Source organism: Amblyomma americanum, chromosome 5, assembly GCF_052857255.1.
Source record: "Amblyomma americanum isolate KBUSLIRL-KWMA chromosome 5, ASM5285725v1, whole genome shotgun sequence".
Lineage (NCBI taxonomy): Eukaryota > Metazoa > Arthropoda > Arachnida > Ixodida > Ixodidae > Amblyomma > Amblyomma americanum.
The window spans coordinates 51,339,097-51,356,347 of NC_135501.1; the positions used below are offsets into that span (position 1 = coordinate 51,339,097).

At 44.2% G+C, this 17,251-nt stretch overlaps 1 protein-coding gene and 1 long non-coding RNA gene across 2 annotated transcripts; one reads left to right on the plus strand and one right to left on the minus strand.

Moving 5' to 3' along the window:
- Positions 1-1,285: 1,285 nt before the first annotated feature.
- On the plus strand, positions 1,286-14,167 carry LOC144133869 (uncharacterized). Its single transcript, XM_077666936.1, has 6 exons — positions 1,286-1,300; positions 3,332-3,496; positions 3,578-3,764; positions 5,136-5,307; positions 6,242-6,390; positions 7,212-14,167. The coding sequence occupies exons 1-6, from the start codon at positions 1,286-1,288 to the stop codon at positions 7,328-7,330; spliced, it is 807 nt and encodes a 268-aa protein (XP_077523062.1). The 3' UTR covers positions 7,331-14,167.
- Positions 14,168-15,202: 1,035 nt separating this feature from the next.
- Positions 15,203-17,016, minus strand: LOC144132425 (uncharacterized). The gene is made up of 3 exons (XR_013314807.1): positions 16,853-17,016; positions 15,946-16,072; positions 15,203-15,368 (listed from the first exon to the last, which is right to left on the minus strand). It is a non-coding gene; the product is annotated as an uncharacterized LOC144132425 (long non-coding RNA).
- Between the last annotated feature and the right edge of the window lie 235 nt (positions 17,017-17,251).

The following is a 17,251-nucleotide window of genomic DNA, read 5'->3' on the forward strand; positions in this document are numbered from 1 at the left end:
TACTGCAACTGGTCGGGTGCTGCACCAGTTCCACCATTCGTTGTCAATCTCTAGAAAGAAATTTGGAGCTTGTGAGCGGTAGATGGGTTACCTGCCATTGGACTGTATAAGCAGAAGTGCATGCAGGTAGGGATGGTATGGTGAACCTATTGACGCTTGCCTTATTGCCAGCACAAGTGGGGCGGTGCTCCTTGTATCTGTGCTTCTCAGGGGCACTTTTAATGCTTCATTAAAGAATTAATTGCTAGCACGCCCTGATTCAGTGGCTGAAGAATTGCCCCAAAGCGAAGCCTGAACCATGGTGGGTACACGAGCACGCACTCAGAAACTGGTCTCATTATTGATGAAGCACAAAGTGCAGGTACCAAAGACAAACCATTTTGAAAGGATCCGTGTCAGAGATAAATCTTTGTACGTATAATTAAAAGCACCCGTTACAAACATGGATGGGAGCTGCATGAATTGACCCGTGTGGGCGATAAAACATTAAACTGCAAGATGGGTGAGGTGCACGCACCTCTGCTGCTAGCTTGCACTGCGAATCAATTAGTCCACTGTTCGCATGCACAGTATTGCTTCACTCCGCTTAGTGTTTTCGGGCTCCTTGGAAAATGTCCCGGTTAGGACTCTGTGCAAATACATTCTGTGGCGTGGTCAACAAATGAAAAAAATTTCTTTTTGCTCTGTCATGACAGTATCGGACTGCTATTTCATATCCTCCTTTTTTTATCTCATTCTCTGTGCGCACAGGTCATTGGGTGCCTTGTCATCGTCACAATAACGTGCCCGAATATGCACACCACAAAATGGTTCAGTCAGCCCACTAAGATGCGCATTGCCCACGGAAATGTGCTCTTGGCTGCTGCTATCTTGTTCACGGGAGGCAGCCCGACGCAGTCGCTGCGATTCATAGAGAAAGCTGGCATCTGCTGTTTCTCGAAACGAACTTATGATCGGATTCAGAAAAGCATCTTGATCCCAGCTGTGCATAAGGTTTGCATGTTTAATTCATGAATGCCTGCATTTCTTCAATCGCACTGAATTTGCTCTTATATGCCGACCTTTTTTACAAAATCTCACTTTCCAAACTCGTTGGTCAACTGACTAGTGAAAAAAAAAGAACAATCCCAAGAAATCATGCATTCTGGCAGCCACCATTATGGCGGGAAGGATTTTACATGCTTCTATTTCACAACAGCTGCTAAAAGGTTCTCAAATAGGGCTGATATGAAGGTAAAAATGGAGCCTCATTGCACTTTGGAAGCAATGTCGTAACACTCTCAGCATGTCGTGCATTTGGGTGACTATTCAGCACTGCTCATAGTTTCATCGTGTACGTTTAAGAGCCAAATAATTGAGTGACAGAACATAATTTCTGGGATGAAAAGTGCGCGAGATAGTGAAGAAAGCCGCAGGAGCACCTTTCCAGCGATGTTTTTCATAGTGTTGCTGCAGCTCTGGTATGTGGTGCTGACAGATCAGAGGTTCTGTCGGTTGACCATTACATTACAACATTTTTATTTGTTTTTTCGTTCCTAATTTTATGGGGTCAACCTGTATGACGTATTGACCAATTAGGAGTACCCAATTTTCTGGACTATAATCTGCACACGTCTTGTAGTCTGCACGGGTAAATATTGGCTTAAAGGAAGAAAATTTTTTTTACATAGTGTGCAGCTTGTGTATAGCCCACAGCGAGGCGAATTTTAGGCTGGAAATATCTTCTTTAAATTACCCGCCAGCGGTACACAATCAGTACCAGTGTTCTCGTGCCAGTCTTCAGGCTCACTTTGACCAGCCGTCAGGTACTGTCGAAGACACAGCCAATCCCTTTTCGTAAACTAAGCATGCTACGACACACCACCCTTGAATTTCTGTTTGCATTATTCAGAAACCATAGTACAGGCGACCTGTCTTATTTTAATGGTCAATACCAGATTCTCTGCTTTTTGCGACTGTCCTGCTCGCACTGATAGCTTTTCATTGAAGTTTGGCCCAACTAGTGTCTTCCATGTCTATGCTTTTTTTTCAGTGCAGACATCTCCCTCGGATTTTACAGGAACACAGCCTAATCCGTGCACTTTTCATGTATCGAATTCTTTCACCGCTGCTTGGTTTGACTTTAATGCGGGTGCACGCTAAACTAAACTGAGCTTGAATGTTGGTGTGAAGGCTGTTCATCTTTTGAAGCGAAAGGTTCACTACGCTAGGTTTTCAAGAGGGTACCGTCAGTGCATCCTTGAACAACTTGGGTCACACAATCCCTACGGGTGGCCGTGATAGGAGCAGCCACCTGCCAGTGCAGTGGCTCATCACTTAACCACTGCCCCGCTGCGCTGGTGGGGCCACGAAGACTCACCGTCATTTATGAGCGTTAAGTAGAGAATCAGCAATTCTGCATATACGAACATTAAACCGCAAAATACATCCTGTCATGGCCTTCAGGCGGAGCTTAAGTGCCTCCTGCAATTGAAGAATCACCACCTCATTTCATACGTCTGCTCGGTTTAGCTAAGTTGGACCCCTACCAATTTTCAGGAGTCATCGTAACTGTCCTTCACGAAGGACATTCATCAATGTTTTGTGCATTGAAGACCTAAACAATGAAAAGCAGCCGTTACGAACAACATTGCGGGGCTTATCAAAGCTGACTGCACATCAGACTTGGTTGCTGTGTGATTTAGCACGGTAAAATGTGGCGGGCATAGTCAGGTATTTTTTTTACTTTGAAAGAAACGGTAGACATCTTCAGCTCTGAGAGTCGAATTATATAATTACAATATGTACAGTCCACACAGTGATAGTTGGCACATAGCAAAATGTTAGCTTATAAATGTATAGTCCGCAGGCTATAGCCTGGAAAATAGAGAAGTATGATAAATCGAGAACCTGGATAGGGGCAAAATTTTTTCTCAGATGTTCTTGCAAACACTCATCTGTTTAAAATCTTGTCAAGTCTATATTACATACTTCTTAGGTTCTGCAATTTTTCTTTGCACTGTGGATGTATCGCTGGTATCTCTTTACAGTTCTTCCTCTTTGTTTTGTTCTTATTGCCATGATTTTTGCAGTAGTGTGCATATGTAGTCATGGCCATAATAACAAGAAGCATGCATTGTTAATTATATTCTCACAGCTTACTCTGTTATTACCTGGCACCTAATACTTATGCTGGCAAATGGAGTTTGCTTGCTTGCACATATATAAGAAGCCTTCCTATCTCCTCATGGTAACTCGTGAAAAATAGTCACAAAAGCAAGATTTTTATTCTGGCCACAGCTATGCATGGGTATGCATGTGTACATGCATATTTGTATACTTTTCATTCCAGCTTTCGGAACAAGAAAGAACAGTCTCATTGAGCCACTTGAGGACAACTTGGGCCAAGCTGGCGGGGGACAGCCGGGCTGATTCACCGGGCTACTGCGTTAAATATGGGACATATTCTCTTATGAACACAACCATCAACCGGCTGATTGATTTTCAGCTTGTCCAGGTAATGCAGCATTATTCATTGCTCATGTTCAAAGCCTACCGTCTCTGTAATTTCTATCTTTTATTTCAATTCCTCCTGCAGTCCAATGAAGTCAGCTGCAGTGGTGCGATGGAGCTCGAGGGCCTGAAAAGAGGACTTGTTTTTCTTGCTGATAGCAATGTTCAGGCCCTCGAACTCGTCACGGACCGGCACACCCAAGTGCGCTCCTACATGAAGAAAGAGCAGCCAGATGTCACGCACCTTGTTGATGTTTGGCATGTTGGCAAAGGTAAGCACGCAATTGGAGGCAACGGCCAATGTTCCTGGGCAGAAATTAAGCTCTAACAACTATGCTACAGCACCACTGTCAAGTTGTGAGAATAGCTCTCTTATTTTCCCAAAATAGCGATTACAGTCAAAGATCGCAGTTGCCTCAAAGGGCTTTCAAAGCTATTGAATGTTTATCAGAGCCCCCTGAGGCTTCAAGGGACAGCTTCAGCATCACTGTATAGCACAGTATCCCAAACAGCACAAGACACCTAGCCTTTCATGTTGCAAATACATAATGCAAATTAACTGACCAAGCATTTTCAAACATTTCAGCAGCTTATTTTCCTGGTATTGTGCCAAGCATACAGACTGATTGACTGACTGGTATTGCAGCTTTGTATCGCGCCAAGAGAACTTGGTTAAGGAGGTAGAATAAGAATAGAATCATGGAATAAGAGACACCGCCCTTCCATCCTTTTTTGCTACTGGACAGTATATTGAAACATGAAACCCGGCATGAATTGAAAGCATAAATAAAAACAATCCAGTCTGTTAACTGAGTGAAAAATGTTTTTTATGTTTCAAGCAGTGCACTTGACTGAAATCGTGTTTGCATTAAGTCTTCTGCTGAGCATGCTTAAGCAGACAGTTTGCATAAGCAAACTATCAAATTTAGTCGCTAGGAAATCCTTCATGATTTCTTATTTCGTTTATGCAGGGCTTCGAAAGAAGTTACTTGCCGCCTCAAAGAGCAAGGGCTACGCTGTCATTGATCTATGAGTGAAATTCATCGTCAACCACATGTATCTTGCTGTGAAGGTTGGCTCAGGTGATGGTGACCTCACTAATGCCATTTGGAAATCCATTTTAAATCATGTGCAAGACATACACAGTGGCCACGGCAAGGTGTATGATGGCTGCCAGCATGGTGAGCTATTGCCTCGGAAATGGATTTATGCAGGTACTTATGCTACACCAAAACAAAATATTTGAAGGTACATTTAGGGCTGCTTTTCAGAATAAAAAATCGTGTAGTTGCACTGTTATGATACCCTCAAATATTTTGTGTGGGCCATCTGTAAGAGGAGACCCCCTCTTCCCAATGTTATTATTCATGGCTCTGATATGTGTACAGAGTTTAACAAAATGAGAATGATAGAGACGGCCAAAACTAATGGGTGGCTTCTGGTTACGGTAATATTTTTAATCCACTTATTCAGCCCTGTGAAGTTGTGTAATCCTCACATACTGCTATATGTTATTGCATGTTATGGCCAGGGACCCCCGGGGTGGCCAAAATTAATCCACAGCCCTCCGCTGTGGCATCTCTCATGGCGCATGTGGCACTTCAGGATGTTAAACCTCACAATTTATAATTTTCTACCTCCAGGCACTGACGCCTATAGCAAGCTGACTTTTGTTCTCCACAACAAGCGGTTCCTCGATGACTTGAGGCAGATCTCGCCAAGTTATCAGACCTCAAGCTTGGAATCGTTTCACTCGGTGATCAACTGGTTTGCACCAAAAGGCTTCAGCTTTTCGTACCATCTGATGTCTGCTCGGTATGTAATAGTCGTAACTATTTTGTACAGGTACCTATTGTCATTTTATGAAGGAAGCCAACAGCCACCATTGTCATTGTGTAGTTTATAATGCACATTTCCACAAATTACACTGTACATGTGGCAAAACTTGTGCAGTAAATGTTCACGGTAGTGCATGAAGGGCAGTACAAATACAGAAAGTGCTGTTTCAGTGGTTGCACACAGGGAAGCAGTGTAGCCACCTGCAAACAGTGGTACAGCCTCAACTTCCAGCAATGAATACATTTAGCATAGTGCGTACTGTGCACTGATTGGTAGGAATGCATGCAGCTGGACAGCATGTGGTGCCTTCAAAGCCATCTATGCATCCTCACTCACAGTGCACACTGTGCGATAAGCAGTGGCAGTAGCAGTAAGCGCTGAGCTGTAAGTCTCATAATGATCGTTTATGCGGAAATTTAGCTTAACTTGCAGAGAGAAGATTCACGCTACTAAACAACAGGTGCCCACAGTAGTTTCGGGAACAGGAAAAATAAGTAAAGCTTCATTTCCTTGTTATTTGGATGCATTGCTTAAGATTTGGGGTGCACAGGGCAGGTGATGCTGGGGACGGCAAAGCATACTCATTCTGCTTGCAACTGCATTCTTTGGCTGCAAGACTATTGGGATATTTTGTGGATTTCATGCTCAAAAAACTTTTCTGCTAACCTGTTGTGGAGCACAATGTTGCACTTTGTACTGAGCCATAGCATAGTACTTCATACGCTAATATGCGTCAGCACATAATTAATTTCATCACGCTGCAAATGTTGGGAGCATGTCTATTGACATTGTTAGTGCTTTTACATTTTATCTTTCAGTGGACAGTAACATTGACATCAGTAATATAGTTGCTGCGATAGAAGCTTAAGTAGAAGTGTAAGCCTCCGTGTATCTACATTTACCTATGCAGGTCAGCACTGGCAGCATTACACTATAATGAAAATGCTGACAGAGCCCAAGACAGAACTGCCACTGGTGCGTTGCGCTGGAAGAAAAAACATCCCAAAGCAAGCAAGGGGAAGCCGGTTGTGTGTCCCAACAAAGAGCCTCCAACGTATGGTGCATATACCAATGGTAAAAAAAGAGACTGAAATTTGTATTACCTACAGAAGTGGTCATTCTGTGAATTATTTGTTTCTTTGTGTGTTTAAGTAATGGGAATATTTGTATGCAATGTTTTGACACTTGACAAATTGTGTACTTAGTAATGCTGACTTCTGAGAATGCTATCGGGACAGTCACCTTGATCGCTGGATAAAGTTCTGTAAGCGAGTATGGGAGGAAGGCAGGTAGATTATGCATGTGATTCTTGATTGACTGCTTACAAAACATTTTTTTAAAGACCTTAGCAGAGGCTGCCTGAAAGAGTATAGCACCTGCAGTGGTGCAGTTCAGTGCTGCTACCACTCGTAGTTTTCCTGTGCAGGGATCCTGAACGTTTGGAAAGAAAGTAAATATATTTATTTGCAAAAAATTCATTTAAATGAAAAAAATTAGGATGTGCAAATTCTCTTCAAAGTAATCATTTTCAAACTGAAGTTTTTTAGAACTCAAAATATATGCATACTTACCAAAGGTTGAGGAAGAGGACCAATTTTCGATTATTTGCGGTGTTTCTTACGATTGATTTTTTGTAGCGATAGCTACATTACGGTAGCATTTCGAGCCTTCAGCGTGGTGGCGCCTCCACGCTGTCACGTGGTTGGTCAGGTGGTGCGGAGCAGCTGCCGGCGGCGCTGCGCCGTGGCTAATCACGTGGTTGGTCTCGCGACCAAGTTCCACTCAGCCAACTGTAGCTATCGCGTCACTCCAGCTTTAACCAGAGCTAAACCACCGCCAATTTTCTCATAGGCTTTTTCATTTTCATCTCTTTTACGCAGGTCACGTTAGCCAGCTCTTCAGTATTGTTGACGAGCTCATGGAGGATGGCAGCTACAGCATTGTCCAGGCGAGCATGCTACTGTCGACATCACCACCACCCCTTTCAAGCCACTTCTAGCCAGTGGACAAGACAGAACTTGCCCAAGCCCATCTGTTGAGGTTTTCGGCGCATTGAGGTGGCTCCTAGTGGCGCAGCCATCTCAAGTCTCCACAATCGGTAGTGATGGAGTGCTTTTCTGTCCAGTGGAGCAAGCTGAAGATGTGGCGGATGTGAGCAAAAGTCCCTTCTCAATCTTATTTGGCCATTCTGATGGGGCATGGATATCCCAGGCTTGAGGTTTTCTGCTTTTTACAAAATTATCGAATTGTTTGCTTGCAAATTGCGGTCTGCTCTCGCTTACTACCACCGTAGTCCTCCAATGCTTTGATGGTCATAAAACTTGTCCATAACGCTATGTGAGAGCTTCATATGTTGACTGCGCCTTCCAGGAGGCGGCGCTAAGAGTCCTTTCGGGGAAATGATGTGAGCAAACGAGCTTCTGTATGGCCGTGAGGCCACATGCAGGATGGAATGCCGACGGAGTGGGAGCAGCTATTTTCTCTTCTGATTTTGCCTTCGTTAGCAAACAAGTACAGTGCACGTGACGCGCAAACCTGCGATGCCGAATACTTGCTGCATGACAGGTTGCCACTTTGGCTACGGAGGTACGCAGGAAAAGGTCTCACTGTTCTGCATGCGAGCGATGCCGAGCAGCGTAGGATATGCGAGTGGGCGATACCCCGACAGCAAAGTGCGGTGTTTAGCTTTGACTCCAAGCATGCCCGTATCTGCGAGAGGCATTTGGCCCCACGGATTTAATTCAGCGTGGCGAGTTTGTGGTCAATAGAGAAGCTGTGCCGCTGCAACGCAAGAAACTGAAACCCAGGCCCGGCGCTGTCCCACAGATATTCGAAGGCTGCCAGCGTACTTGAGCAAAAATTGAAATTTGTTTTGAAAAGTTGCTTTGGGGGAAAGCAAATGGCACAGCATCTGTCTCACATCTCGCGCCCCAGAACTGGCCAGTAAGGGAAGGAAAACAGGAGGCAGTGGAAAAAGAAAGGAAGAAACAGGTTCTAGTGGAGGGCAGTGTAATAATTTAGACCACCTGGCGATCATTAACGTGCACTGACAGGTTGCAAACCCAGGTACTCCGGATCAGTAGCCAAGCGCCCTAACCACTGAGCCACCGCGGCAGGTCAAGCAAAAATCTGTGACATTCTCGCATTTTAGACAGCTGTACTGTTCATTGCGGTTATGGCTTTTAGTGTAAAAGCACTACTTCACGGGGTCAAACCGAACCAAAATCGCCATTTGAAACGTGGCTTTGAGGCTTGATTCTTCGAAGCTAAACTGCCGGTATCCCTCTTGTAGGTGCAGTTTTGAAAAGACGTTGTTTAGAACTGGAAGCATGTGGTGCTCTTGTTCCAGTGGTTCATTTAACATTTATGGTTTGATGCATATTTTCATGCTGCAATTTTCCCCCGTTCCTGCGATCACTAGACCTCTCCTGGCCTACGTCATCAGATCTGATGTTTCTGGTCCTGTGGGCAAAAGATCCCTATAAGAAGTGTGACCTCATCGCCAACAATGAACACATTCTAGGGCATCCTTTCCCTTTTCAGCAAACTTCACATTCATTCCATGTCCGCAGTGTCGCTTAGCACGCTTACAGCTGCTGTGGATGGACATTTTTGGTTGAAATCACATCAACTGCTGCTGCACTAAGTACTTGAAACTTAACTGTTTCTATTCACTTGTAGGAGTGCCTAGACTGAGCTGTGCTTTTCGCTTCTGACTGCCAAGTTGTCCTATTTCTCTTTGTCGCTATCAGTGTCCACACCAGCCCCAAACTTGCTGTTTTCGCATATTGCCACAAAGTGGTTCTGCATTTTGCACTTCATGCACATTTTCTGTCTAGCTGGGCAGGCTGTTCTTTTGCACTGCTGGCTTCCTCTGCTGTACTTGTATTTTCATGGCATCTCCATCGAAGGAGTTTTCCCAATTGCTTTCGGGCTTTTGCTAATAAATGTGTGACAGTTGTGCTTCTGTGCAGCGTGGACTTCGGTGATATTTTGTACTGTAGACAGCAAGACACACTCTGAAGATTTAGGATGTTCACTAGCATGCTCTTGTCATGAATTGCACAGATCGGGTTACGGACTAACTTATTTTCGTCATTTCCAAACCCACAGTCATGCGCAATTAATTTAGAGTTCATGAGGAAGTTATTAAACTGCTCTTCCAGGTGCTGCATTTGCAAGCGGAAGACATATCGCCAGTTCAGTTCATTGTATTTTGATGAGAAGTGCGCGACAAGAAGGCCGAGTGCATGCATGAAGTCAAATTCTGGGTGTGGCCCTGCTTCTGTCAGTTCCCAAAAGTCCAAAGTGTTATAAATGTCCAGAAATGCTGTGCCTCCAACAGTCAGAGGTGCTACTTGCCGGTCCGGCAGTGCTCTCATTGTGCTGGTTGCTTTGAGATAAAGCATGAAGCTCTGCTTGAAGGCTTACCATTGTTCTGCTGTGTTGCCAGTTAAGTTGACTGACCGGTGGTACAATCTCCTCTATAACTGAGATGCTGACAGTACTTTTATGCGTCGGACACACATGTTGCATGCATGTCTGTTATTATTAGATGGCTGAATGAACTGAGCGCTCATTTAACATGGGGATAACTGATGTTTTATTTCAGTCTAGGCTACATAGGTGTGGTTACGAGAGAGAGAGAGAGAGAATGAAAAGGAAACGCAGGGAGGTTAACCAGGTGTGAGTCTCCGGTTTGCTTGAGAGACCACACCGTGTGTAGCATGAGTCGTGGTCTGCTCCCTGTTTACTTGAGGGTGAGGAGGATGACGGCTGCCGGCCAATGTGCCTGGCTGGTTGCTTGCAGTTGCTTGCTCAGATTGCTGCAGATGCAATGCATCACTGGTATTGCTGGTGCAGTCTATAGGAGCTGCCAATTTTCAAATTTATGCATTTGCTTAATATTTTAGTTGAAGCTGCTATCGAGCTTGAAGTTCATGTCATGACGATTCATGCAGACTACTTTCATAGATATTGAGCTGGCCGTTTATGCAATGGGGGCAGAGTTTTGCCAAGGAGGGTCATTGCTAATCCTAGTGCTGAAAATCTAGGAGGAGGCGAACTCACTGCCCTGAGCAGCTGCTGCCTCTCCCAGTTTTTCTACACATGCTTACAAAAGGTCCAAATTTGCCAGAGGTGAAACAGTTCTTACTCTAGGTGGTACAAGTGTGCAGCTTTTACGTTCTTTCTTGGTGTGAACGTTTTGTTGCTTCTTCAGCTGCTTTTCAGAATGTGGTATCTTTGCAGTCGTTGGTTTTGCTAACTTCATTTTTTACTACTTGCACGTCTTATGCACGCAGTTTTGGTGCTTTGCATACTGCAGTCTTTTCATATGTCAAGTTCCATTTATGAAAAAGCTGCTTTGTCAGTGCTGCAACTTTTATTCCTGGTATGATGTGGCCCCCGAAGCCTCCGTCTTATTCCCAGGGTAACATTTTTCTGCTTGCCTTTGGAGGTGTGTTATGAATTTGACGAATATGGTGTTATATTTCTATTGCATTAAGTTGAATACAACACAAGCCTATATTCCAGGCAATTTTGCACCTGTCTGAACGTTCGATATGTGCAACCCATCTTATCCTATGAACCAACTCTCCCAAAATCGCATCTTACAGCCTTGGGTATGTTCCCACATGCTTTTTTCGCATTCATGTGCTTCTTTCCACCCTTTCATTTCCTGGCGTGGGTTGCCGCATGCCTTGTAGTGTGCAGGTGCACCTTAGAAACATAAAACACGTGAAAACAAGATGAGGAATGACACAACACGAGTGCTTGTATAGCTGAAGCTTTATTCGAAGAGCACAGCACAGATACAGTAGCCAACCTTATAAACCTACTAAAGAGCCTAGAAACAAACAGCTGCAAAAGAAAAAAGACAGAAGTTGCAGTGTTGACAAAATTTCAAGATACGTGGACATAGGTTGCACTTTACAGCGCAACCTACATATTTGCGGTGCTTTCAGTTGTTCCTACATAGTTTGCATTGTTGAAGGGACTCTAACCCTGATCAGCCCAATTGTGAGCTCAAATGAAAATGATGTGAAACGACAGCTATTCATAGTTTGAGGCGGAGCTCTTGTAATACAGGTCAGTCGGTTAAGTGAAGAGATAAAACGCATGGCACGATAGGTACAGAACCAACAATGGTGTTTACTCATACATAAAAGGTGTCTACCATGTTCTTCAGTGATGCTTGTTTAACTGCAAATCATGTGTGTGTTATTCATTTGTCACTGGTTTGCAATTCTTTTTTTTTTATTCAAGTTTTATTTACGGCAGCTGCCTTGTGTCATTCTGCTCTGCATTTTTGTACAACTTGTGGTGCCTGATGAGTTTTGTGTCATCCTTGTGAACAAGCATGCTATTGCTTATTCCAACCTCTGGAAGTTCCGCATGCAAACATTCACTCAGATGATGTGCCACGTGTTCATTCATTGTACCGTTGTGCCTTTCAGCTAGTTTTTCTAGATTTGTGCATGTTACATAAAGTATTATGTGTTATGCTGCTAGTAGTGTGGCTTAGCTGCACGAGCACTTGTCCGCTTACCTTGCATCATCTAATTTGTGCCCTGAAGAATGCGTCTTATGAATCTGGCAGCCAGACTACTTTTTTTTGCAAAGGCCTGCTGGCAGCTATTACTGTGGACAGCATGTGTCCTTGTGTGGGAAACTTGCGTTTATATGAGGGCAGTATGGAAAATTGAGGACAGAGGAGAGAATATACAAGCACTGTCCTTTGGATGAATGTGTATTGGAAAACAAATTATGTGCAACTAAATTAAAAAAAGCGAAGAGCCAGAATAAGAATAAAGTGGGAAAAAAAGATAAGCCAGGTGTGCGCAATTGCAGGGTACGCAGTAGTTAGAAATGGTTAAGGAACTCAATCTGGTTACATATCATTGAAGGCTGGCTGACAAAAGGACTGGAGTTGTGTCCTATCTGAACAGTTTCAGCCATTTAGCATGTGTGGTAAACAATGTATTTCATGAAACTGCAAGCATTGGTAAAATTGGGTCTGCAGCCACAAGAGTGATAGTGACTTGATGAATGGGAGGTTGTTGGACCTTTTAAAGAGTTTAAATATCATTTCAAGTGAATATTGACACACCATCCTGATTGTCGAGTACACATCTTGCGGCAGAAACCAGAACATTGGTAAACAACCCCTCAAGCAGCACTTAGTAACATGGGTAATGTGCTTGACCTTGCATGTATTGTTACAATAGCCGCGACTGTTTCAGCGTTTCCACTTGTGTGGGAAGCGGCCTTGGGTGCAATGTAATCCAACCTGGAAAAGGCTTGAGTTTAAGCTAAAGAAAGTGCAGAGAGATATGAGAAGGAAAATGACAGGGATAACTTGAAGAGACAGGAAGATATCCTAGCGGAAATGAAGAAATTGGCATGGGCAGGGCATGTAATGCGAAGGCAAGGTAACTGGTGGTCCCGCAGGGCAATGCAGTATATTTCAAAAAAAGAGTGAAACGTAGCAGGCGACAGCAAAGGCTGAGGTGGATGGATGAGGTTGAGAAGGTAGCGGGGATAAGGTGGCTGCAGCTAGCACAGGACCGGGTTAATTAGAGGGACATGGGATGAATGTTTGTTCTGCAATGGTTATAGGTTGATGACAATGCAACCAAAGTTAAAAAAATCCAGCTATATGTGCATTGGTGACATGAAATGCGCTTTTCTTTGCTGTTGGGTGGAGGTGCTAGAAAAAAAACTTCTTGTGGTGTTTGTTTTCCAAGCCCGTGTGATAAGTGGCGTAGTGTTTAATGAGACATCATGCAGGGAGCTGCATTATGAAACTTCCTAATATTGAAATTGATGGCAAGAAATGCCTTGTAATTAATTAGCGAAACTGCGCTCTTGCTTTGAGTTTATTTGGAGGTACCTTTAAAAGTCAAAACGCCACGATAAACAAACTATTTTTGCACACCCTTTTAGGTGGCCATGACTGTTGCCATAGATGCTTGCAAAGCTGTCCCTTTTCTATTTTGTTCCTGTTTTACTGCACATAATTTGCTGCTTATTTCAAATGATATTCAGTAGAACTGCACTTGTATCATAGCTCTTCTGTCCTTTTTCTTCGTCCGTCCCTTGCACAAATATGAACCCATTTCAACTTGGCAAAGCTTCATTTTTCTGAGCCTTGCATTTTCTAGGAAATTTAGGTGCATAATATGCAAGAAATATTTTTCGCTAGTGAACGAAATCGTACCTGGAGAACTCTGGTAGCTGTTTCATCACAAGTTAGATGCAATTAGGCGGGTGGGTGTTTTGAGGGTTTTTAGTGCTCTATGTGCTCAGGATGTGTGCTCATCAAGCTACCTTTTTTTTATCCTCACATGATAAGCAAGCCACCTTTTGGAACGCCTTGTGAAGACATTGCATGTATCGGCTGCCCGACAGTTTCAGTTTTGGACAGGACTTCCAGGTTGTTCTAATGTGTGCTATCACGTTCATTTGTTGGCCATTCGAAGTAAATGGTGTGCATTGAACTTTGCTCCTCAGTGTACTATTACCAGTAACATGAACACTGAGGTGCTTTGTGCTTTTGGAGACCGCTCTTTAGTTAAATACAAGGCATCTGTTGCATGAAACAAAGTATCGTTTTTGCTCTTCACATCTAGGTTAGGTGCCGCAAATTTGGCCAGCCGCTTCTGTTCAATGCCATTTGCACTGCATTTCGATTTGGAACCCCGTTTTTTTACCTGGGCTTGTTCGCCTTTTGCATAGTTGTCCTATTTTAGGAAGCAGTCGCATATATGATAGTACAAGTTGCTGACATGTCTGTTGAACTCTTTCACATGAAGCTCTGCCTAACAGATTAAAAGGAAACTGATTTTTTTCACAGATTTCCTGTGTTGTGTCGGTGCTTATGGGGCAGTCTCCCTCTATCGCAACAATCACAAAGACCAGCGAATGTGAGAGACAAAGGATAATAGGAGAGGGTTTGTTTTCCGACACGGCCTCATTTGGGTGTCACTGCTATAGATAAGGTACTGACACAGCCAGCAATCTCTGCCACGCAGAGGACATGACATGCCTCTTTATGAATGTGGCGAAATGGTTGCAGTAAACCATACATTTTTGTAGAGTAAACTAAAAATAATCAGAAAAAGCATTTAACAATATTTTATGACAAACACATCCCGTTTCACCCCAGCACTCTGGAGAGAATACAATCGTAGACTTCCTATATAGTAATAATTTTTTCGGAACTAATCAGCAGGTAGAATTGAGATTTTACCTGCCCAGTGTTTGGCACACGATAGCCTCGGCTGCTTATGCGCTGTAAAGCCCTACACACATACATATGCATCTTGCCGAAGTTTTTGGGCTTGATTTCATCCCGTGAGGAGCACTGAAGCTGCGCTGCACATGCACGGTATAAACCAAGGGCAGTGCTCCCCAAGATTTAGTGCAAAAGGTGCTCACAAATTGAGGAGACACATTATGTAGTGATGTGTGCTGTCATACTAGTGGAATACGAAAGCTTCATGCACACCATGCAAACTGGCTTGGCACATGCGCACACTGTCCGTCTTTCCTTTGAACTGTTGCATATGCAAATGAGTGTGTGAATATATGGCCATTACAGAAACTTGTATTTTATCAAACACAAGAAACAGTTCTGCAGCTTGCATTTCAGGGAGCCGTAATAATCAAGGCAGTATTTAACTGTAAGTTACACGTAAGGATAGGCCAGCCCAGAGTGGATGGTGCTTGAAGGCCCTTTGAACTTTAATAATTAAGGCACCCAGCTTGCTTGTATGTTGATATGCAGTTCATAGGGCTCCCCCTATTGTGATGTGGAAGAAATCACTGTACACACTTCAAATTTATTTGGCAAAGTAAAATTTTATTCCCATAGGTGGTGCTACTCAGGATAGCGAAAACCGCAATATTGCTGTGCAGGGAATGCGTTCCTTGTTTGGGTCAATACACAGCTTGGCAGAACCCTGCCGTTCCTTCTTCCCAGGCGATGCCAGATCCACCATACAAACGGCCGGTAAGCAGTGTACCTGAAACGGCTGCAAAAAAAAATTGCTGTAGCGTTAATAGACAGAAACCAAAATAACCTTGCTAGATTGTCACACAACAGTAAATCGCTCCTTCTATCAGCCTTGATAGTAATGGTAGGTATGTGCCTGTGGGCTACAAGTGGTAACTTTTATGCAACATGCGATAGCGACAAAAAAGTTTATAGTGCATGTGATCAAGTTTTGTTGGAAGCTGCATTTTGACTGATTCTTAGCTTTACAAGCAATAGTGTCACAATTGTAGAAACCTGGCCGAAACTTAGAAACTAGCCTGAAATGGTGCGGGATGAATGTAATCATAGTAGTTGTGCCAGAAAAAGAAAATGAGCTCCAGCTCTGAATCACTTAGCTATACGTATGCATGTTAAACAGATGCAAGGGCTGTAATTGACACCAAGAGTTAAACAACTTTTGCAGTACGCCCGAGGTGCTTACAGGACAATTTTTGAGTGGCCGAGCAAGTAATGTCCAGTTACTGGTGCATCTCTTGCGCGTCGACGAGGGCAGACCTGTCATCCAACAGTGCAATATACGCTATCTGGAGAGCGTGTATGTTTAAACACCCAACCTGGAATGTTGGGTTGGATGTCACGCATTCCGCGTTTTCAGGCACGTCGGCAGCCGCGTTTGGTATCTCTTTGGAGCACACTGAGTCGAGGTCTGTGTCCATGGGGCGGCAGCGGCCACAGTGGCTCCTACGATAAATGTGTGCATGGTTTTGTATTCTTCCCACCGTAAGTCGCGAAACTGCCAGTCAGAGCCTGTTTGTCCCATCGCGCCCACTGCCGAAGATGATTGCACAGCACCACTTTTCAGGCTTACGCACGGAACGCGTACGTTAGGATCTCGCGCGGTTCGAACCTACTGCGCGAGTGTGTAAGATCGCATGCGGCAATATGCGCGAGAACACGTGCAGGAAGAAAGGGTTTCACCGAGACAACCCAGAAACGACTTGATGAACAGGAAACGTACGTACGTACGTCTGTGGCATATGCGAGAGAACACTTTCAGAGGGGGAAACAACCCTAAAGTCTGCGAACGGCGTGCGTGCTAAATTCACCATGGCAATATAAACATGAGACAGCATACACCGTGGCAATATAAACATGAGACAGCATACTATCGCGATCAAAAGGTTACATGGCGCGAGTGTGCGCAAAACAATTTTTTTTCGGCGCAGACGCGTAATTATAGCCCGGACGCACTGCATGAGCAAATCTGTGCGCGCGAGGTAAAGGCGCAATCATTTTTTTTTTTCTGAGAACATGCGCCCCGTAATGTTTTGATCGCGATAGTACCTATACGTGTCCGCGTGGACTGGTTGTTTCTGCGTCAGATTTTAGAGTGGCGAGTGCTGATACAAAGACAGAAAGATATCTAGCTAACATGCACTTGCTTAGGCGCCGTGATATTGCGAACCCAAACAATTTTCTAAGAACACAGCAAAGCGATACGTCAACCATATTATTACTTACCAGTCGACGTTGCCTCTGCGCCCAGCTGCCGCTGGCTCAATCCGGACTACCTGAGGCCTGACTCTTTCTTCTTCTGAATCACTGGCTAGTGGTTCAAACACAAAATGGTTCCCCGGATTTGCAATTGCGGCAGCTTCTTCCTCGTCATCTTCATCATAGTTCGTATCCGGCGCAAAACGAAATTCAGGCGCTTCGTCCTGCGCAGAATCGGAGCCACTGGATGATGACATTGCGGCTTGCGGAAGGTCTGTCTGTGCGTGTCAGTGCGTAGCACGTGCTTTTCAAGCAGTCGACGCGCCTGCTGGTAAACGTCACAGTTTTTTGTGCCCACCTGACAAAAACAGATATGTCTGCCAGGTTTCAACGTCCCACAAAAACCTGGTAACTACGGACCAAAAC